At 38.1% G+C, this 24077-nt stretch overlaps 1 protein-coding gene across 2 annotated transcripts in view; it reads right to left on the bottom strand.

The window, feature by feature from the left end:
* Window positions 1–24077, bottom strand: part of piwil1 (piwi-like RNA-mediated gene silencing 1) — a 113702-nt gene that overhangs the window by 5108 nt on the left and 84517 nt on the right. For both annotated transcript variants that reach the window (XM_069933560.1, XM_069933559.1), the window contains 6 exons: window positions 20357–20557; window positions 11207–11310; window positions 3806–3876; window positions 1775–1925; window positions 1563–1688; window positions 1330–1477 (listed from right to left, as the gene is read on the bottom strand). In XM_069933560.1, the coding sequence (XP_069789661.1) occupies window positions 1330–1477; window positions 1563–1688; window positions 1775–1925; window positions 3806–3876; window positions 11207–11310; window positions 20357–20557 (801 nt within the window). The remainder of the gene's footprint in view (window positions 1–1329; window positions 1478–1562; window positions 1689–1774; window positions 1926–3805; window positions 3877–11206; window positions 11311–20356; window positions 20558–24077) is intronic.

The raw sequence follows: 24077 nt of genomic DNA, 5'->3' as shown, positions 1-24077 counted from the left end.
GGTATGAACGGCTAAATAAACGGAATGACTTGAAATGATATTCTTCCTTCTTGGGATGGATATCTGGAACTCACTGCTGGAGGTTGTGGTAGAATCAAATACTATACAATGACTACGTGTAAAAGATATTTATGCCTTGCCTATTCAAGTTTCTGCCTAAAAGGATACAGAACTACTCCAGGTAATTGTGATGAATGTGGATGGGCATGAATTTGGGCTAAATGAGTAATTTTCTGTGCTGTTCAACCCAGTTTTCTCATCTCCAACTTGAACAGTCAACCCATTGCTCTGAATCTACCTTGTTCTGGGTTTTTTACCACCACCATCATAAAAGAATCTCTCTTTATACAGGTATCTACTATTATATTTCACTACTGATATGACAACTATCTATTATTATAGTTAAGCTCCCCCAGAATTCAAAACATTTCAACAGATCAATTCATTCACCTGAAGAATTAATCCAATGAACCTTCTGCTTCTGAAATGAGGTCAAACTGTGCAGAGTACTCTACATACGAGTACAACAAAGTTCAGATTTATTGTCAGAGCATATACATGAATGACATCACATACAACCTGGAGATTCTTTTTCCTTTACGCCAGGTGGAATTTTCACTTATCAGTAGTGCAAAAAACGACTCAAAAGATATGCACTCAGAGAAATGTAAACAAACTGACTGTGCAAATACAGAAAAATAGATTCAATAATACAGAAAAAACTATGGCAAGTGAATTGACAAGTGAATTTGCCAGTTGCGCGATTGGCAAACTAATCGCAAGGAACGCCAAGTTTAAACACATTTTTTTAAAAATTATTTTCTACGATTTTTTTGCTAGCTGCTTGAGGCTACTGGTTGCTTTTATTCTGGATATGAGGGGTTTTACTATAATGACAAAGACAACCCTGGAGTGTAGAAGAATGAGGAGAGATTTGATAGAGGTATACAAAATAGAGTAAATGCAAGTAGACTTTTTCCTCTGAGGTTAGGTGAGAAACAAACCAGAGTTAAGGGTGCAAGGGGAAAAGTTTAGGGGAACGTTTTCACACAGAAAGTAGTGGGAGTGTGCAATGAGCTGTTCACTGAAGTGGTTTAATTGAATTGGCTTAATTTTCACATTTAGGACAAGTATGTAGATTGGAGGGGTTTGGAGGGCAATGGACTAGGTGCAGGTCAGTAGGACTAGGCAGAATCATAGTTTGGTAAAGACTAAAAAGGCCAAAGGGTCTGTTTGCTGTGCCACAATATTTGATGGCTCTAAGAGCCACTTGAAAAACATTGATTTAAGCCTGACTATTCAAGAATTTGTTGTGGAGATTTCACTTACCGGCCAGTTGTAATACATGTGGCACAATTTGTAGGTCAGACGTTGCATGTAATCTGGTTTCAAATTACTGTTGTCAAACACCACATTATAGTGCGTCGGTGTCACAGTGCCAACCCTCACTGACTGGCTAACTATATAGAAATCATACCTGAAAGGGAATGTGAAAGTCTGATTTTTATCAGCAAAAATCCTTTAGAACATCCAAAGTTTTGTATGAACCGCTGATACTTTACCATTCTGGTCTTGTAACGTCTGTGTCGATGACAGTACCAGGTGGTGGGTTCTGTAATCTTCCACCAACTTGGGTAAAGAATCTGGCATTGATGCGCTTCTTCACAACAATCACTGAAAGCTTTGGACTGAAGGTGAAAAATATGCTCAGTTTATTAATAAAAAATGAAAATACTCATTGTCCAAGTGTTTGAGAATTTTTTGTACAACTTACTTGTAGTCAGTCACGTATTTCAAACAATCCAGCAATTGTGGAACCTCATAATTTACCACCGTGTTGAGCTGCCCATCACCAACTCCATCACGGAACACCATGATGCGAGAAGGTAGACACTTGTTGTATGCATGCCATGACTTTAAAGCAGCTGAGAAAACAAGAACAGGATTCACTTCAGCAACATTATTGAACTTACTGAAAGGGAACACATCCAATCCTTCACCTAGTGAAGCTCAAACATTAGAAACTCAGTGAAATACACAATGCTGAGATTAAAAGTCACTCAGGACACATTTGCCAACATTAAGTTCCATAGATTGCAATGCTTTGGAAATGCAAATATCCATCTAGAGCAGAGGTGGCCAAACTACGGCCCCCAAGCTAAATGCATCCTGTTTCCCATTTTGAAGTGGCCCAAGGTGAATTTTAAAAATAAAATGTGGCTTGTTAGGACAGTCTCTAAAATAAATTGTATTGTATGTACATTGCACATCTTAATTTCAATGTCGCTACCATTTTGAATAACTACTAAACCAACCGTTGAAATTTTACTCATCAATGAAAACGTTTACCTCAGTTGATTAAATATGGTGGAACTATAAAGACAGAAAATAGCAAGAGTGCCGAAAATGTCACACACAGTGGGGAAAATTAATATTTTTTCCCAAAGAAGTCAAGGGGAAGTGTGTTTGTTTGATTGGCAAGGAATCTGTTAACTTTAATAGTCTATCGACAGATTTACACGTTGCATCTCAAGGTCAACACTGAGCCATGAACTGTATTCACTGAGGGTTGTGGAAGAATGTTGGAGAGGGTCTTGTCCCTTTCATCTTTTTTCCTGTTCTTATTTTGCACCCAGCTTTTTATTTTGCACTGCTTTTTGAATGAGAATTTTTAATGAGTTTTATTTTATTCATTTAAATTTACAAGCAGCAGATACAAAAATTCATACTGTAATATGTGAGCCCATATTGACTGTAATGTCAATAGTTAAACTGTTCAATGGTGTCGTATAGTTATTTTAATAGGAAGTACATTTTCATTAGCACAGAGGTTTTCTGATCTAAAATCACCACTTTCCTTGCAGTATGTCTGGTTGAAACTGCCGTGCTTAATATGGGGGGGCCATGACTCCTCATGTATATGACCCACTACCAAAAATGTTTGGCCACCCCCTGGTCTAGATACTTGGATATTGAGTCTCTGTCTTCCCCCTCCCTCTCAGGAAGGTGGGTTTCAGATTCCAACAACCTGGGTGACAAATTCTTCCTTGAGTTCTTGCAATCTTCTACCCCTTCTCTGAATCTAGATCTGCGGGTTCTGGTCATCTCTACAATTTTACCGACAGTATTTCTCAACAACTCATCTCCGTAAGTTCAGAATGACCTCAGTGTAAAATGGTATTTTTCAATTCGTTGTACCCCTAATCTGTGCTCATTCAATAAGATTGTGTCACTCTTACCTCAGTGCCAGCTCTGCATTCATCTAGCTCTTCAGCTCCCTTAACATCTAAAAGTCTCTCTTGATTTTGACAGTACTCAGTTATAACATCAGAATGGTGAAGCACTTTCTTGACAACTACCTCAAATGATTGCCCCCTCATTTTAAAAGGGATTCTGGATTAGACACAACTGTGAGAGGACGTATCAGCCCTACATTTAGTCTTGCCAAGCCCTCTTTGAATTTTATATACTTGCGTACTGTAACCATTTAAATCCAGAGAACATGGGCCTGGTCTGTTTGCTATCTCCTTGTATAAACCCACTAGGCCAGAGATCAATTTGGTAAAGCTTCAGCGTATTCCCTTTAAAATATTTATTCTTCCTTATATATTGGAGATCTGTACATAATATTCTAGCGTAGTTGTATCAATACTTGGCTTCAAGGAGATGATTTGCTGTACATATTCTGATGGTCTTCATTCAGATTATTAACACACCAGATAATTAATTACATCTGAGTGGCTGATATGGCACTCTTGCATTCTTACCTGGTCAAAAGTTGTGCAAGCAACATGCAAATCCCTACCTTGCAAGCAAACTTTCAATCCATCGACAAGTTCTTGTCCACGATCTTGAAGGATACACCGGGAAAACCACCTAATAACAAAGCTCAGTTAATTAGAAATTCAATTTGAAATGTTATCAGTCTGGTCCTCTACCCCTTGTGTTCTTGGGCTACCACTTATCATCCAATTTTAAACCCACTGCTCACACTTCTTTAAATTTGTTTTTGATTTAAGAAAATACAGAACATAGGATTCAATTAATAACAATAATACATTGAATATAAAATCAGAAAAATATTCACAAGGATTGAAAAATAAATAAGGAAAAAGAGTCCCTGTTCTCCCAGTGTCCCTCCCCAGATTCGAAAGAAAAGGAGGCAGACAGCAGGGAATAGAAGGAGATAAAAAGAAAAAGCAACAGGAGTAAGGTTTGACATCTCAGAGTCACATCATTTTAAAAGTATTACATTTCTAATAAGGAGTATACTAATTGACAAATATCAAATTATACAATCTGGGCATTTATATCTATATAAGGTTGTAAAATTTCAACGAACATAACTGTATCTATTCTTAAGACTCAAGAGGAAATACAACTTTCCAATTCCATGTTCCAACGATCAATGTAAAGTTACCTCTATATAAACCACCCATATAAACCACTCACATCACAGACAGGCCAGTTCGAATCTACTAGTACATGCCGTAGCAAATCCCCATCCTCCTAGTCCCACTGACCAGCACCCGGTCCATACCCCTCTAGTCCCCTCCTATCCATGTAACTATCCAGTCTATCCTTAAATGTAACCAATGATCCCGCCTTGACCACGTCTGTCGGAAGCTCATTCCACATCCCCACCACCCTTTGCGTAAAGAAATTTCCCCTCATGTTCCCTTTATAATTCTCCCCCTTCAATCTTAAACCATGCCCTCTAGTTTGAATCTCCCCCACTCTTAATTGAAAAAGCCTATCCACGTTTACTCTGTCTGTCCCTTTTAAAATCTTAAACACCTTTATCAAGTCCCCTCTCAATCTTCTACGCTCCAGAGAAAAAAGCCCTAGTCTGCACAACCTTTCCCTGTAACTCAAACCTTGAAATCCTGTCAACATTCTCGTTAACCTTCTCTGCACTCTCTCTATTTTGTTTATATCTTTCCTATAATTTGGTGACCAAAACTGTACACAGTACTCCAAATTTGGCCTCACCAATGCCGTGTACAATTTCATCATAACCTCCCTACTCTTGAATTCAATACTCCGATTTATGAAGGCCAGCATTCCAAATGCCTTCTTCACCACACCATCTACCTGAGTATCAGCCTTGAGGGTACTATTTACCACAACTCCTAAATATCTTTGTTGCTCTGCACATCTCAATAGCCTACCATTCAATGTATATGACCTATTTAGATTTGCCTTTCCAAAATGTAACACCTCACACTTATCTGTATTAAATTCCATCAGCCATTTCTCAGCCCACACCTCCAGCCTTCCTAAATCACCTTTTAATCTACGGTAATCTTCCTCACTGTCCACAACACCACCAATCTTTCTATCATCTGCAAACTTGCTTATCCAATTCTCCACCCCTACTTCCAGATCGTTAATATATATAACAAACAATAGTGGACCAAGGACCGATCCCTGAGGAACTCCACTAGTCACCGGCCTCCAATTGGACAAACAATTTTCTACCACTACTCTCTGACACCTCCCATCCAACCATTGCTGAATCCATTTCACTACCTCCTTATTTATACCTAATGCCTCCACCTTTTTTCCTAACCTCCTGTGGGGAACTTTGTCAAAAGCTTTACTAAAGTCTAAATAGACAACATCCACAGCTTTCCCTTCATCAACCTTTTTTGTAACCCCCTTGAAAAACTCAATCAGGTTTGTCAAGCATGATCTACCCCTGACAAAACCATGCTGATTACTCCCTATCAATCCCTGTACCTCCAAATATTTGTAAATACCATCAACTTACCCACCACAGACGTCAGACTCATGGGCCTATAATTCCCAGGTTTACATTTGGACCCTTTCTTAAACAACGGAACCACATGCGCCACCCTCCAATCCTTTGGCACTACCCCCGTGGCCAGTGACATCCTAAATATCTCTGTTAATGGCCCCACTATCTGTCCACAAGCCTCCCTGAGTGTCCTTGGGAATATTTTGTCCGGTCCCGGAGATTTATCCACCTTTATCTTTTTCAACACAGCCATCACTACCTCCTTGGTTATCCTTGTATGCTTCATGACCTCCCCACTATTTTTCTTTACTTCAACTGGTTCAATATTTTTTTCCCTAGTGAATACCAAGGCAAAGAAATCATTCAAAATTTCCCCCATTTCCTCTAACTTCTCACTCAGCCTACCCTTGCTATCTACAAGGGGTCCAATTTTATCCCTCACTAATCTTTTACTTTTAATGTACCTATAGAAACCCTTGGGATTTAATTTTACTCTGTCTGCCAAAGCCTCTTCGTGCCTTTTTTTGGCCTTTCTCATTTCTTTCTTAAGATTCCTTCTACACTCCTTGTAGTCCTCCTTCAAACTCTCAGCTCCCTGCTCTTTATACCTCTTGTACACCTCCCTTTTTCTCCTAACCAAATTTTCAATATTCCTCGAAAACCAAGCCTCCCTATGACTTCCAGCCTTTCCTTTGATCCTCACTGGGACATATCTACTCTGTACCCTCAAAATTTCTTTTTTGAATATCCTCCATTTTTCATTTACATCCTTACCTGAAAATATATATTTCCCGGCTATTGACAATGCAATTTTAATAAATTTAGATTTATTAAATCTTTTTTATATAACTGCCAAATTCCCCAGAAGAAACAATTCTGGGTCTCGAGGGGAGTTCCCCCCCCCACCCCCCCAACAATTTTTGTCAACATTTCACCAATTCTATCCAATAGGGTCTTAATTTCATGCACAACCAGGTGGAATGTAAAAAGGTACCGAGACACCAATCAGAAAATTCTGGTTTATTTTTATGTATGAGATATAATTGGTGCAGAAAATAATAATGAATCAGTCAATTCATAGAATTAAGTTAGACATACTATCTACACATAGATCAGTCCAGCATTGTGGCGATTACAATGCACAAATCCGATTCCCATCTCTTTTTTGATCTATGAGGTCCAGATTTTGCGCTTTGATCTTGAATCAGAGCATATATACGAGATAAATTTGGTTGCATTCCCCTTTCAAATTGGTTAATGCTAGATTAGCAATGATTAATTACAATTTTATACATCAGTTATATTTAACACCGGAGAAATTAAAAAAGTTTGGTCTTAGTAAGTCGGATTGCTGTTTTCGTTGTGACCAGATGGCTAATACTTTTTTGCATACTGTTTGGTTTTGTGATCGATTGCAATAGTTTTGGAAGGGTATTCAATCTATATTTAATAGTTTATATAATATTTGTCTTGTATTAGATTCTGGTATATTTTTATTGATTTGGACCTACAAGATTATTAGATTTCTTTTATCTATTTAGCTTTAGCTGTGGCCAAGAAATGTATAGCTCTTACTTGGAAAGATAGAAATATATTAACTTTAAATAGGTGGTATTTGGAGATGAAGTTCTGTTTGACTATGGAAAGGATATCTTTTTCAATTCAGGATAGGATGTCTTTTTATGGGTTGAAGTGGAGTCCGTTTGCTAAATATATGCATTTAAGTTTGATATTTTAGTATTGATAATTTTTTTCTTTTTTTGATGTTAGTAACTTTACTTGTTATGTTTTATCTTTTTTTGTGTAAGGGGTTTTTTTTATATATAATTATTGTTCATTTTATTAACTCTTCACTCTTTTACTCTTTATTTTGGGGGGGTTGGACTAACTTTAAGCTGGGTTATTAATGTTGTGTACTAATTTGGAGGGGGGGGGGGTTTAGTTTATTTAGTCTGCCGATATAGTATTGTAATTTTTATTATCTTATGTTTAATCTTTTTACTGTAACTTTCTATTTTATTCATGTTATAAAAATCTTAAATAAAGTTTAAAAAAAAAGAATTTCCATGTCTGAGCACATTATCCCTCAAAAAGGAGAGCAGTAGGAGATAGCAGAAGAATATGTTGTTAGGTAAATTAAGTTGCCTCTGTTAATCATAACAATCTTCAATGCACCTGATCATGTTGGTACCAGGTAACCAAGATTCTAATACCCAAAGTCATGGGTATTAAACTGTTTTGAGATAGAGGCATCTGAGGATAATCCCTCTTTTAATCCCACAAATTGTTTTAATTTTATCCCATATATAAATTACATATTTCAATAATGGGTTATATGTTTTCCTTTTAATTAATTTAAAATTCCATTTATAAATAAATTCTTCTGCCATCTCCTCTCCTACCATATGCCAGCCAAATTATAGCCCGGAAGAAAGCACTTCATTAAAAAAAGCAGCAACAAAATGAATTTGTGCAGCTAAATCATTTTTTAAAAAATCTGGTAATTTTAACCCTCCCAATTTATAATCCCAGGCCCACTCCTCACACTCACCAAAACTCCCAGACATCACATCAGAATCTCCAAAGTTATTATGCTGAGCACTGATGCTCTCTGGGTTTAAGATTGAACTTCCCTTCATTCTTATACATATAAATTGGATAGATATATGGATGGGAAAATTTTGGAGGGTTATGCAATGGGTGCAGGACAGTGGAACTAGAGGAATGACGTTTTGGTACAGACTAGAAGGGCTGAGTGACCTGTTTTCTGTGCTGTCATTTTTCTATGGTTTCTATATATGTGGGTCCTTTGTTTCATCCATTGCTTCCATCTCTTCTTTAACTACTCACTCTTGCTTCTCTAACCCCTCTCCACCCCCCAGCCCTGTGATTTCTTCCTCTATCTCTCCACCTCTACAATACCCTATCTCTGAACCCTTACCCAGCTTCTTCCACCCCTTGATATTGTTGCTGATGTGACCCTTCCCATTTTAGCTTCAATAAAGGGTGCAGAGTCTAAGCATTGCCTGGACATTCCCCCCCCCCCCACCCCCCACGGATGCTGCCTGACCTGCTGTTCCTCCAGCAGCTTTTTGTGGCTCAATATTGCTGCATATACAGTTGTGTTTCACTACTACACCTGGAAATATTCCAAATTAAACCACTGGCTACAATCTCAACATTAAAAACCAAATCTAAGAGCAGTATTTATGTGTAGAGCTTGTCAAGACTTTTGACCAAGTGTGAGAAGCTACTTTTATAAGAACATAAGAAATAGGAGGAGGAGATGGCCATCTGGCCCATCGAGCCAGCTCTGCCATTCAATGTGATCATAGTTGATCTAATGATAGGCTCATCTCTACTGACCTACCTTTTCCCCACATCCTTTAATTCCCCAACAATATAAAAATCTATCCAACCTGGTCTTAAAATTTTTTTACTTGAGGTTGCCTCCATTGTTTAAATCATAGATTCATCACCTTGGAAAAGCAGTTCCTCCTAATCTCCAACCTAAATCTTTTTCCCTGAATCACAAGACAATGTCTCCTTATTCTAGTCTTGCCCACCATTGAAAACAACGTACCTACCTGTATCTTAAGGATGCCTTTCATAATTATACGTTTCTAAAAGAGACCCTCTCTTTCTTCTAAATTCCAGTGAGTACAGTCCCAGATGACTCAATCCCTCCTCATAGGCTAACCCCTTCATCTCTGGAATCAACCTGGTGAACCTCCTCTGCACTGTCTTCACAGCCAGTACATCTTTCAAGTAAGGAAACCAGAACCAGTACTCCAGATGTGGTTCCCCCAATATCTTGTGGTTACACCGTAACTTCCCTGCTCCTACATTCAATCCCTCCAGCAATGATGGCCAACATTCCATTTGCCTTCTTGATAGCCTGCTGCACCTGCAAACCAACCTTTTTGCGATTCATGCACAGGCTTTCCTGAGTTCTTCTGCACGGAAAATGCTGCAATTGCTTGCCATTAAATAATAATCTGATCTTCCATTTTTCCTTCCGAAGTGGATAACCTCACATTTACCAACATCTGACAGACCCTTGCCCACTCACTTAATCTATATCTCTCTGCAGATTCTTTGCATCCTCTGCTCAATTTGATTTTCATTCAATTTATTATCATCAACAAACTTAGATTCACTACATCTGTCCCCTCTTCCAGATCATTAATGTATATTGTGAACCATTGTGGACCCAGTACCGAGCCCCTGTGGCAATCAGAAGATTGCCAACCAAAAATCTCCTGAATCTCAACTCTCTGGTTTCTATTGATTAACCAATCCTCTGTCCATGCGAATACATCACCCCAACTCCATGCATCCTTCTCTTTTATGCAAATCCATATCAAACCCCTTGTGGAAATCCAAGTAAACAACATCCATCTGATCCCCTCTATCTACTACACTCATTATATCCTCAAAGAACTCCAACAAGTTTATCAAACAGGGATCTGCCTTTGCCGAACCCATGCTTCATCTGCTGATGGATCCATTTCGCTCCAGATGTCCTGCTGTTTTTTCTTCAAGCCTTTTGTGTAAATAACAAGCCTTTTCCCCAACTACAGGTGTAAATGACTGGCCTATAGTACCCTGCCTTCTGCTTACATCCTTTTTTGAAAGGTGGCGTGACATTCACTGTCTTCCAATCCACCAGGACCTGTCCAGTCCAGAGAATTTTGGTAAATGAGAGCAGAGTTCAGTTCTGTTACAATTCTGTAAGCTCCATCAACTATTCCAGGTTGGCTCTCAGCTCTACCTAAAGTTATGTTTCAGGGTGAAAAAAATTAAAATCTGCAAACATTTAGACCAGGCAGCTTCTATGGAGAAACTGTTAACATTTTAGTTTGAAGACTCTACATTAGAACTGATAGGTTTTTAGGATGGGTTGTTCAAAGTGCCAAATAAATAGTGAAGAAGAAGATTTTGAAACAGTTGTCTTTGTTCATTAAGTTGAATTCATGAAGATGAAGAGTTCTCATTATCCCTCTTCACAAACAAGTTGGCCTCTTTCCAAAAGCCAATATTGCCACTTGACAAGCTTCTGAAAAAGTAAACATTTAATTTGATTTCAACCAAACAACCCAGGGCAGAACTGTGAAAATTTCAGTTCAGTGGAAACTAGAGAATATGGGTGAAAAGGGAGAAATTTAGGGGAATCCTCAGTGGAATTTCTTCACACAGAGAATGGAGGGAGCATGGAACGAGCTGCCAGCTGAAGTGGTAAATGTGGGCTTAATTCTGACATTTAAGAAAAATTTGTACTGGTAAATAGATGGGAGAGGTACAGAAGAATATGGGACTAGGTAGAATAATAATTTGACACAAACTAGAAGGGCCTGTTTCTGAGCTGCAGTGTTCTATAGTTCAGACAAGTAGCATATCCAATTAGAATTTGTTTTTCAAAAGATAAGTTCAACTGGAGCTTACCTGGTTATTGTTTGATTAAGACTGGCAACAAATCCTACAATGGACTTTCTTCCAGCAACATTATCATGGTAACAGTCGATACCAATCACCATCAGCTGCTTCAGCTGTAAAATATTCAGCATGTTAAGAGATACAATATAAATGGCCCATTCACTAATAGCCACCTTCTTAAATCAGCATGTAGAACTAGTCATCATAATGCCATTATTTCTTCACAATCACTAAAGGGCAACAGAGTGTGACACATCAGGTTATATTTGGTATTGTATATAGAAATGTTTTATAGGAGATAAATTGTGGCAGGTTTTTATAAAAAAAAGTGTAGTTAACATACAAACACTTCAAATCAGATTTCATTTAAAATGCTAGAGCTCTGCTCAAGCCAGACAGTCCAGGCTCCAGATTCCTTTGCAGAAACTTTGAAGAATGCCCATAGAGACTTCACAAGTCGGCATCAATTGGACATGCTGTGGACTAATGGATTTTTGTTTTGGAAAGCAACAGATGAACTTGGAAGATTAGGTTTGGAGCCGCAGTCTGTCTGACTGCAGTTGGATCTTCTAAGGGGGGGGGGGGGGGGGGAAGAGAGAGAGAGAGAGAGAGAATTCAGTTCTACACTTCAGAAGCAGCAGCAAGCTGGCAAGATTGTGGAAAACCCCCATTTTGAAGCTGGGTTGTGAGTTCTTAGTTCAGCCTAGACAAAGTCCATGTGGTCCATACAAAAGGAGAGGACTGGTTGCATAATGTTTCATTTGAAATAAGAGAAACAAATGGAACTCTGTGGTGACCTGAAATAGATTATCATCTGGAAAACCCTAATGGGGCAAGTTTTTTCAGCAAGATATTGACGTGGCTGATTAAAAGGGATCAGTTGTGGGTGTCCAACGAGCAACAAATCTCTCTGCAAACTGACAAGAACCTTCCTGAGCAGTAACCATTAGGGCACCAAACCATTCAAACACCAAAGCCTGGTGAAATTCATAAAAGTTAATTTATGTGCACAGTATAAGAATTGGCTGATATCGGTGAACTTGGAGGAATGAGAAGTGAGATTGGACTGTGAATCAAATAACTTTTCTGAACACGCACATACACGTGCACTTAGAATTGGAAGGAGGCTAGTTTAGGTCAGTTAATGGTAATAAGTTAAAGCTTGATCCTGTTTTCATGTTTAAAGATAATTAAAAGCAACTTTTGGTTTTTTTTTTAGGTTTATTTTTTTTAAATTTTTCACACTGTGAACCGTATCAACCAAAATATACACAAACGTTTCTCATTAAATAGACACTGGCATTTTCTCCCTTTTTTTTACCCCCCCCTACCCTCCCTCCCTCTTCACACCCCCTCTAAAACCAATAAATATTCAACATATACAATAAAACCATTAAACAATGTCATCACACAATGAAAAATGAACAAGAAAAATGTGTCATCTACTTTTACACACTGGATCAAGTTGTTCTGTCTTCTTATCATTTTAGGGGGTGGAGTTCTGAGGCGAGCCCTCTCTGTTATGGTCCATGTATGGTTCCCAAATTTGTTCAAATAATGTGACTATTTTTTAAATTATATGTTAGTTTTTCCAATGGAATACATTTATTCATTTCCATGTACCATTGCTGTATTCTCAGGCTCTCTTCCATTTTCCAAGTTGACATTATACATTTTTTTGCTACTGCTAAGGCTATCATAATAAATCTTTTTTGCACTTTATCCAATTTGAGGCCTAATTCCTTACTTATATTACTTAGAAGAAAGTTCTCTGGATTTTTTGATATGTTATTTTTTGAGATTTTATTTAATATCTGATTTAGATCTTCCCAAAACATTTTCACTTTCTTACATGCCCAAATTGCATGTACTGTTGTTCCCATTTCCTTCTTACAGTGAAAATATCTATCTGATAATGTTGCATCCCATTTTTTTTTAACTTTTGGGGTGTGATATATAACCTGTGTAACCAATTATACTGTATCATGCGTAACCTTGTGTTTATTATATTCTTCATAGTTGCAGAACATAACTTTTCCCATGTCTCATTTTTAATCTTTATGTTTAAATCCTTTTCCCATTTTTGTTTAGGTTTATAGCTTATTTCATTATTTTCCTTATCTTGCAGCTTAATGTACATGTTCATTATAAATCTTTTAATTATCATCATGTCTGTAATCACATATTCAAAGCTGCTTCCTTCCGGTAATCTCAGTCTGTTTCCCAATTTATCCTTTAAATAAGCTTTCAGTTGATGATATGCAAACATTGTACCACGAATTATTCCATATTTGTACTTCAACTGTTCAAATGTTAATAAATTATTTCACAAAACACAATTTTCTATTCTTTTGATTCCTTTTCTCTCCCATTCTCTAAAGGAAAGGTTATCTATTGTAAAAGTGGGTTTTGTGTAAATAACAATTTTGGTATTTGGTAATTCATTTTTTTCCTTTCTAAATGGATCTTCTTCCATATATTAAGTAAATGATGCAATATTGGTGAGCTTTTATATTGCACCACTTATAAAGTAAATATTCCGGTACCTTCTTCCCTATTTTATCTAGTTCTATCTTAGTCCAGTTTGGTTTTTCCCTTGTCTGGTAAAAATCTGTTAACACCTTAATTGTGCTGCTCTATAATAATTTTAAAAGTTTGGCAACTGCAAACCTCCTTGGTTGTGCCTCTCTGTTAATTTATCTAATGCTATCCTCAGTTTCCCCCCTTTCCACAAGAATTTTCTTATTATTCTCTTTTTTAGTTCATTAAAGAATTTCTCTGTTAAGGGAAATGGCAACGATTGAAATAAGTATTGTATCCTTGGGAAGACATTCATTTTAATTAAATTTACCTTCCTTATCAACGTTAGCGGTAATTCTTTCCAATGTTCTAAGTCTTCCTGCAATTTCTTTATTAGTGGCTGATAATTTAGTTTGCACAGGTGGCTTAAATTATTATCTAACCTAATACCTAAGTATCGGATTGCTTGTGATTGCCATTTAATGGCGATTCTTTTTTAAATTCTGTATAATTCGCGTTACTCATTGGCATCACTTCACTTTTATTTGCATTGATCTTGTACCCCGATATTTCTCCATACTCCTTCAATTTCTTATGTAATTCTTTTATTGATATTTCTGGTTTTATTAAGTATACTATGATGTAATCTGCAAATAAACTAATTTTATACTCCTCCTTTATTTTTATCCCTTTTATTTTATTTTCTGTTCTCATCAGTTCTGCCAATGGTTCTACAGCTAAAGCAAACAATGAGGGGGATAATGGACATCCCTGTCTAGTTGACCTATAATTTAAATTGGTTCGATACATATCAATTTACTGTTACCTTCGCAAATGGTTCATTATATAATGCTTTAATCCAATTAATATATTTTTCTGGTAGATTGAACCTCTGTAATACTTTAAACAAATAATTCCATTCTACTCTGTCAAAGGCTTTTTCTGCGTCTAAAGCAACAGCCACTGTTGGCTTCTTATTTCCTTGAACTGCATGAATTAGATTATTAAGTTTACAGACATTATCTGCTGTTTGTCTTTTTTAAATAAATCCAGTTTGATCTTGTTTTACTATTTTTGGTACAAAACAGCCAATCTGTATGCTAATAATTATGCTATTATCTTATAATCTGAATTAAGAAGAGATATTGGCCTATATGATGTTGGTGTTAGTGGATCCTTCCCCTGTCTTTGGTATTACTGTAATTATTGCTGTCTTACATGAATCTGGCAAGTTTTGTGTTTCTTCTATCTGATTCATTACTTCCAGGAGAGGAGGAATTAATAACTCTTTAAATGCTTTATAGAATTCTATTGGGAATCCATCCTCTCCTGGTGTTTTATTGTTTGGCAGCTTTTTTAAATATATCCTGTTCTTCCTCTATTTCAAATGGTTTTATCAGTTTTTTTTGTTCCTCTTCTTGCAATTTCAGCAGTTCAATTTTAGTTAAAAACTCTTCTTTCCCCTCATTCTCAGTTTGGTATAATTGTTCATAAAATTCCTTAAAGTTCTCATTAATCTCTATTGGGTTATATGTAATTTGTTTGTCCTTTTTCCTTGATGCCAATACAGTTCTTTTAGCTTGTTCTGTTTTAAGTTGCCAGGCTAATATTTTGTGTTTTTTCTCCTAGTTCGTAATACTTTTGCTTTGTTTTCATTATGTTCTTCTCCACCTTATACGCTTGTAATGTTTCGTATTTAATTTTTTTCTCCACCAATTCTCTCCTTTTTGTTATATCATCCCTTTTTAGTAGTTCCTTTTCTGTACTTACTATCTCCCTTTCCAACTGCTCCATTTCCCGATTGTAGTCCTTTTTCATCTTAGTTACATAACTTATTATCTGCCCTCTAATGAAGGCTTTCATTGTGTCCTATAATATAAATTTGTCTTTCACTGATTCCATATTTATTTCAAAATATGTTTTAATTTGGCGTTCAATAAACTCTCTAAATTCCTGCCTTTTAAGTAGCATGGAGTTTAACCTCCATCTACATGTTCTTGGTGGGATGTCCTCCAGTTCTATTGCTAATAACAAGGGTGAATGATCAGATAGTAGTCTAGCTTTATATTCAGTTTTCCTAACTCACCCTTGAATATGGGCCGACAACAAAAACATATCAATCCTTGAGTATGTTTTATGCCTACTTGAATAATATGAGTATTCCTTCTCTCTTGGGTGCTGCCTCCTCCATATATTCGTAAGTTTCATTTCCTGCATTGATTTAACCATAAATTTGGCCACTTTATTCTTTTTACTAGTCTTTTGTCGAGTTTTATCCAACATTGGATCCAAATTAAGGTTAAAATCCCCTCCTATCAACATATTCCCCTGTGTATCTACAATCTTCAAAAAGATATCTTGCATAAACTTTTGATCCTCTTCATTAGGTGCATATATATTGAGCAAATTCCCAAATTCTGAAAATATCTGACACTTTATCATTACATACCTCCCTGCTGGATCTATTATTTCCTCCTCTATTTTGATTGGTACATTTTTATTAATTAATATAGCTACACCTCTAGATTTTGAATTATATGATGCTGTTGCTATGTGTCCTACCCAGTTTCTCTTTATGTTCCACTTCAGTTAGATACATTTCCTGCACAACTGCTATATCTATTTTTTTCTTTTTTCAGTAAATTTAATAGCTTCTTCCTTTTAATTTGGTTATGTATTCCATTAATGTTTATAGTATTATAGTTCAACGTGGCCATCTCATATCCTGTTTGCACCTCATTTCTGCTTCCTCACCACCCATTTTCATTTCTCAGTTTTCCCTTTTTAAACTCAATGTATGACAGCACATTTAAAACATAAAATACTCCAACAACTCCCACGTCCAATATTATCTTAACCCCAAATATCCCCCCCTTCTGAATTGCCCCTTATCCCTTGCCGGGCAACCACAACTCCCCTTTCCATTTGGATTGCGATCCAGCTCGCAAGTCTCAACTGATTTGGCAGTGACAGTTATTCTCTACCCCCCAGCCCAGAAAACACTTTTTTTTATATATACACACATGTAACAAAGTTCTCCCTTTCCCCCCTTACTTCCTTCCTTCTTTAGTTCTTTACATATACATTGTTTTGACATCTTTACATATATACACTTTATCACCGTTCTTCATTCTTATTATATCTCTTCATCTCTCCTTCTGTCCTGCAAGCGTTCTGCAAATTCTTGTGCTTCCTCCGGATCCGAGAACAGTCTGTTTTGCTCCCCCGGGATAAATATTTTAAACACAGCTGGATGTCTTAACATGAATTTATAAACTTTTTTTCCATAGGATCGATTTTGCTGTATTAAACTCCTTTCTCTTCTTTAAGAGTTCAAAACTTATGTCTGGGTAAAAAAATATTTTTTGACCCTTGTATTCCAATAGTTTATTGTCTTCTCTAATTTTATTCCTTGCCTGCTCCAGTATATTTTCTCTTGTTGTATATGTCAAAAATTTTACTAAAATGGATCTTGATTTTTTTATGTATCTGTGGTTTTGGAGCTAGTGTTTTGTGTGCCCTTCTGTTGTTCCCAGGACCTTCGGATCCGTTCTTTTATAAATTCCTTCATATCTGTGCCTTCCTCATCTTCCTTTCGGCCCACTGTTTTTATGTTGTTTCACCTACTATAATTTTCCAAAATATCAATTTTCTGAGCTAACAACTCTTGTGTCTCTAATTTTTTAAATCACTTTCTTCCAATTTTCCTCTTAGGTCGTTTACTTCCATTTTTACAGCCGTTTCTTGTTCTTCCACATTTTCTACTCTTTTCCCAATTTCTGTCATGACTAGTTCTAATCTTTGAATTTTATCTTCTGTTCTTTTCATTTTTCTTTTAATTGCACTAAATTCAAATGACACCATTCTTTTAATGCTCTCATTTGTTCTTCAAAAAAAAGCTTTATCTATATTCTGTCTACCTGTTTTACCTTCTATTTCTCTGTGAAGATCTTGGTCTTCCTCTTCTTCTGTATCTGTACCTGTGTTTGTGTCTTCTTCTCTTTGTATCTGTCTCTCTTCTGATTTTTCTAATGAGTTGCTTGTCTCACTTTGTCAGTCCTCTTCTTGCTTGGCCTCTGTTGGTCCTCTCCTTCTGAGCTGCTCATCTGTCGAGCCTCCTGCTACTGCTCCTCTTACTGTTCACCCCATCAACTTTCTTTCTCACCTGGTAGTTCACTCCCTCTCCTCATCTTCCAGCTGAGAGCCCTGGTGTCGTGCGTCCCTCAGCTGGTCGTGCCGTGATTGCCCGCTCCTCGGTTGAGCATCCCTCCCATCAGTGTTTTCCTTTACCTTAGATTGAGCACTGCTCATGCGCGGTTCCTTGCACATGCACTTTTGTTTGGCTCAGAGAGCCATTTTTGCAGTCCACCGGTCGGGGAGTCGCGACTCTGCAGGACCGACACCAACCTCGGAGATCAGGCACTCTTCGCCACCACGACTCCCTGTTCCTTCATGCAGGTAAGGCCTTCTTTCTTTTCCGGCGTCTTTTTTTTCCCTGTTATTTTTACTTTTTCCTTCTTAGGTGCCAGCTTCTTTCTCTTCTCTGCAACTTTATCTTTTATTTCTTATATTTTATATTTATTGAACTTTGTCTTTTCTTAACTTTTTTTCTTTTCTGGAGAGCGCTGGTTTTACCCTATCAGCCACTACTCCATCACGTGACTCCCTCAAAAGCAACTTTTGTTTAAGTAACCATTTCTCTTGTTGAATTTCTATTGCTGCTGGTTTTTGGGGTCCTCTGTACTCATAACAAGAGCAACAAAATCCACCAAAAACATCCCTCCATGTGCAAAAAAGCTGGAGAAACTCAGCAGGTCACGCAGTGTTGTTTTATATATCAAAGATAGATACATAGCCAATGTTTTGGGCCTGAGCCTTTCATCAAGATATGACCAAAAAGCAGACAGGTGCCTGAATAAAAAGGTGGGGGCAGGGTGAAGGAGCACAGGCCCACAGACAAGAGGTGGATATGGGTGAGAGGACAGAAGAGAAGAAAGTTTATAAGTGATGTTAATGAAGGCTCTGTGAATGGAGAGGGAATGGGATGGAGAGCTGGAAGAAGAGAGACAGAAGGGTGGGGAAAGAGAGGGAGACAGGAGATGGAGGGTCCCCAATGGAAACAGGAAAAATCAACGATAATACCATCTGGTTGGAGAATCACCTACATGTGCAAATGTTAGTAACTGGAGTAAAAATGTGGTCATTCCCTGTTGAACTTGGTCAAAACTTGGCATGTTCAACATTTTTGAAATTAAATTGTTTATTGTTATATGTACTGAGATACAGTGAAAACACCTGTGTAAAACAGGCAGTTCAATCTATCCTTGAGCACAACAGATAGTGCAAAATTAAACAAAGGTACAGTCACAAAGAAAAAGTTCCATTAAAATAGTGCAAACGCAACATCATTTCACCAGTGAGAGATCCATTCAATAGTATGATAACAGCAGGGAAAATGCCCTTGAATCTGGCATCTTTAGCCTGACCTTTGGGGGGGGGAGGGAAGAAAAACTTAGATGGAATAATGTCTTTTAATATGTTGGCTGCATTTTGTAGGCAGCGGGAATTGTAGACAGCATCAAGGGAGGATAGGTTGGTTTACATGGTTGTCTGGGCTGCATTCGCAAATCCCTGCAATTTCTTGCTATCTTAGCAGAACTGGTTCTGATCAAGTTGTGACGAATCCCGATGGTTAATCAAGGGAAAATTGGTGAGAGACATGTCAAAGTTCTTCAACCTTCTAAGCAAGTAGAGGTGTTAGCATTCCATCAGCAATTTTTGATTAAAGGGCATATTTGAAAAACTATCAAATCCTGAATATTTTGCGGATAGTGATTTTAAAAGTACAGTATTTCAATCTTCAATGAAAAGCTAAGTATTTGGGATGCAGCTGGCAGACAACACTTCCTCCAGTATTCCCAGCATGCCTCTCAAAGCTTTCCACACAAATAATGGAGGAACATCATGGTAATTTGGACAATTACCTCCCAAATAGTGAGCTTCTAAAAAGAAAATTCTTCAACCACACTAACCAAAAAGCAAAATAGAAAACCATCTTCATATTGAAATTTTATTAACTGCAATGATTCAGTCTTTCAGCGCCCGCAAGTTTAAAAGCTATTTAAAAGTACAAATCTAGTGGATTGCTAGGGACAAATTGGATGCCACTGTGATCTTGACATAAGTATATGGCTCTCTATGGATGAATCAATGTAATTCTTAAACTCCTGGCTCCAATCAAATTGAAAATAATTTCACAATTTATTATGTTTGGATTTGAGTTCCCTCCCACCAACCCTGTGGGCTCATACTTGTGCCAGTTCAATACAGAACCAATACATCTTCAGAACTATTGAAAACATCTTGATTTGCAATGCAACTTGAAGATCTGCACCACCAGAGAACAGCTACCCAGGTAGGTACCAGAGACCACAAGACACAGGAGTTGAAATAGCTATTCAACCTATCAAGCCTTCCCCGCCATTTAATCATGAGCTAATCCATTTTTCAGTAGGCATGATAGTTACCGCAGCAAGAGAGGCTAATTTTACCAGGACTTTGAGTGAGGCACGGAGTGAATGATTGTGACAGATCCCTGCTCATAAACCTGGTTCATTTTCATTCTTGGAAAATACTTACAGGTATCTCAACACTCCACAGTTCACCACCCATTTTACAATTCATCTGTAAAGCAATTTTTGTGGAAATAGCCATCAACGACTGAGGCTTGCTCAGAGTGCGGGCAACAACACATTGACTTGGTGTAGGGCATTCAACACACAAATATTTCTTGATTGTATCGTACTTGTCTTTGCGGTTAGATGGAAGGACACAAACCACCTGTTGAGATGCAGAAAGTGGATTTAAACATTATGAAGTTTTATATTTGTCATGCCTCAAACCCCCACCCCCCCCCCCCCAATTTACTGCCAGAAATGCTCGTTGATAGTGAAGTTCTTCATAGATTCTCATGAACATCTTTATTTTAAATTGTTCAAGTTTACTTATCACCGATTGTAACAGTACAGGATGAACTTCTATTTTGTGGTGCTCTGTGGTCCACCACATTTTGAATCTGCCGCCGTTAATACAAACTCCTTACAGACAGTAGGGGACTCAAACCCCAGACCAACTTGCTGGTACTGCAAGGGCATTGTGCTAACCATTATGCTAACTGTGCCGCCCCACTGTTTTAAGATTTGTTCTATCTTTGATATGTTTACATAGGGGTCAATTTCTGCTTTCTGGCATTTTCTATGGTCCAGCAATAGCCAGGTCCCACGGTCACCTGATTAAAGAGGTACAACCTTACAAAATAGTGTTCCCCAGTGCAAAAAGCAGTGCAAACATACATATGGACAAACCATACATAATATATAGAACCTACATACACATCTTGTAGACATAGTACATTCACAGGGAGCTGTTTTAATGGTTCAGCAATTATTCAGCAGACTTACTATCTGTGCAAAGAAGCTGTACCTCAGCCTTGTGGATCCGGCTCTAATACCATTTTCCCTTAACATCTTGGATTTGGCTAATGTTTTGGATGCTGTTTGGGGGTGGGGTGGGGGTTGTGGGAAAGAAATGAGCTACCAGGAGGAAATTGAAGTAGTCATTGGCCCTGAGTCTGATGCAGAAAAGAACGGGAAGAAAAGGATAGGCAACTCAATGGAGTGAAGTGCTAGGCAACTGATAGGAGATTCTGTGACCAAGACTGAGACTCCTAAATGAGATGTTTCCTCCATGGTGCATGGTTTCAAGGACATATCAGATCAAGTCCACAGCATTCTTAAAATTGAGAGCAGCCTGAAGATGTGACACATATTGGTACCAAGGATGTAGGTCAGGTCAGTGCAGATCATCCCTGTGCCTGTTCCCCATAATAATAAATATGTTTTGGATATTGTTAAAGCGAGGACAATCTACCAGGGACAATTCATAATGGTAAATCTATGGCATAGAGTCTGGTCCTTTGGCTCAGAAGGGAAGGGGGAAGAAGAGGATAGTGATTGGGGATTCGATAGTTGGGGAACAGATAGGAAGCTCTGTGAACAGATGGTATGTTGCCTCCCTGGTGCCAGGGTCAACAACATCTCAGATAGAGTCCACAACATTCTCAAATGGGAGGGTGAGCAGCCAGATGTTATAGTCCAATTGCGCCATGACATACCATAGATAGGAGTAGGGATAAGGTCCTAAAGAGGGAATATTGGGAGTTAGGAAGGAAGCTGTAAAAGAGACTAGATTATAGGACTGATCGAAAATGCCACTGAAAAAATTCTAATGGGAGACAACCTGGCAGAGGAATTGAATGAGCATTTTACATGAGTCTTCACTGTCAAAGTCACTAGGAGTATATCTGACTTTCAAAGTTGTCAGGGAAGAGAGGTGAGTACAGTCACAATAACCAGAGAGGTGTTTGGCAAGCTAAAAGGTCTAAGGGCAGATATGTCTCCCAGACCAGATGGAATACGCTCTTTGGTTCTGAAAGAAGTAGCTTTAGAGATTGTGGAGAGATCAGAAATGATCTTCCAAGAATCAAAAGATTTTGTGATCATTCTGGGGGTCTGGTAAATTGCAAAGGTCATTCTGCTATTTTAAAAATAGAGAGGCAGCAGAAAGAATAACCTCATATTGCTGGCTGAGAGTCAGTTGTCAAGAATGAGGTTATGGAATTCCTGGAGGTGCATGACAAAACAGATCAAAGTCAACATGGTTTTCAAAAGAGGAAAACTTGCCTAACAATCCTTCTGTAACTTTTTGAGGAAACCAAAAATAGGCTAGGCAAAGGAGATGCTGTGGATGTTGTATATTTGGACTTTCAAAAGCATTTGACAACATGAGGCTTCTTAACAAGATGTGAGCCCATGGAATTACAAGAAAGATACTAGCATGGGAAAAGCATTGGCTGGTTGACAGCAAGCAGATTGGGAATAAATGGATCCTATTCTGATTGGCTACCAGTTATTAGTGGTGTTCCGCAGGGGCCGATGTAGGGACCAATTCTTTTTACATTGTAGGTTAATTATTTGGATTGCAGAATAAATGGCTTTGTGGTTAAGTACACAGATGATACAAAGATAGGTGGAGGTGCAAGTAGTGATGAGGAAATGGAGAGGCTGCAGAGAGACTGAAGATAGGAGAATGGGCAAAGAATTGACAAACAAAATACAATGTTGGAAAGTGTATGGTCATGCACTTTGGTAGAAGAATAAAAGGGCAGACTATTAATTGGATGGGGAGAAAGTTCAAAATTCAGACGTGCAAAGGGACTTGGGTAACCTCACATTGAATAACCAAAAGGTTAACATGCAGTTGTCAGTGGTGAAGAAGGCCAATGAGGAATAGAATACAAGAGTTGGGATATGATGTTGAGGCTTCATATGGAGTACAGGGTACAGTTTTGGGCTCTTATTTAAGAAAGAACGTGCTGGTATTGGAGAGGGTTCAGAAAATATTCACAAGAATGATTCCTGGAATTAAGAGGTTAGCATGAAGAATGTTTGATGATTCTTGGACATAGATTGACAGGTACCTGAATATTCAGAGTATCAAAGGTTATTGGAGGGGGGGAAAGCAGGGGAGTGGGACTGAGTGGGAGAGTGGATCAGCTCATGATGGAATGGCAGAGCAGATGAGATTAAGTCCTGCAAAACAAATACAGGTGGTAATCTCTGGATTATTACCAATGCCATGTGCCAGTGAGAGCAAGAGAAGATACAGAGCGTCAACACATGGCTGACCTGTTGGTGCAGGAGGAAGCATTTCAGATTTATAAACAAATGGGATCTCTCCTGGGGCAGAAGTTCCCTGTGCAAGAGAATGGTTCCACCTGATTAGAAGGGGACCAATATTCTGGCGGGGAAATTTGCTAGATTCATACAGGTGCCTTTCAACTATTCTGGCAGAGGGTTGGGATCCAAGACAGATTGAGGGACTAAGAAGGTTAAGGATAGCATGGAAAGCAAAGAAAGTGCTTGGAAGCAGAGTAAGATGGTGGAGGACAAAGAAAGTAAGAGTGAAACACAAAAGTCTGCACACAGTGATTGCAGTAAAAACACAATGCTGGAAAAACTCAGCAGGTCAGAGTACTTTATAATCACAAAGATAGAGATACATAACCAATGTTTCAGACTTCAGCAAGGTATGAGCAAAATGTAGGCAAGCAACAGAATAAAATGAGGAGGGGGTGCAGGGGGAGGAATACAAGCAAGATGTCATGTGGTTAAGGGAGAGTGGGAATAAGAGAAACAGAAGGAGGGGGGATAGTTCTGTGAATGAACCAGCAAGGAGTGGAGGGCTGGAGGAAAGGAGACAAAGGGATAAGGAAGGAGGGAGAACAGAGAATGGTTTAGCA

The sequence above is a fragment of the Narcine bancroftii genome, chromosome 4 (assembly GCF_036971445.1).
Source record: "Narcine bancroftii isolate sNarBan1 chromosome 4, sNarBan1.hap1, whole genome shotgun sequence".
NCBI classification, from domain to species: domain Eukaryota; kingdom Metazoa; phylum Chordata; class Chondrichthyes; order Torpediniformes; family Narcinidae; genus Narcine; species Narcine bancroftii.
The sequence above is the reverse complement of the archived record's forward strand: the minus strand, read 5'-3'. Positions and strand labels throughout refer to the sequence as shown.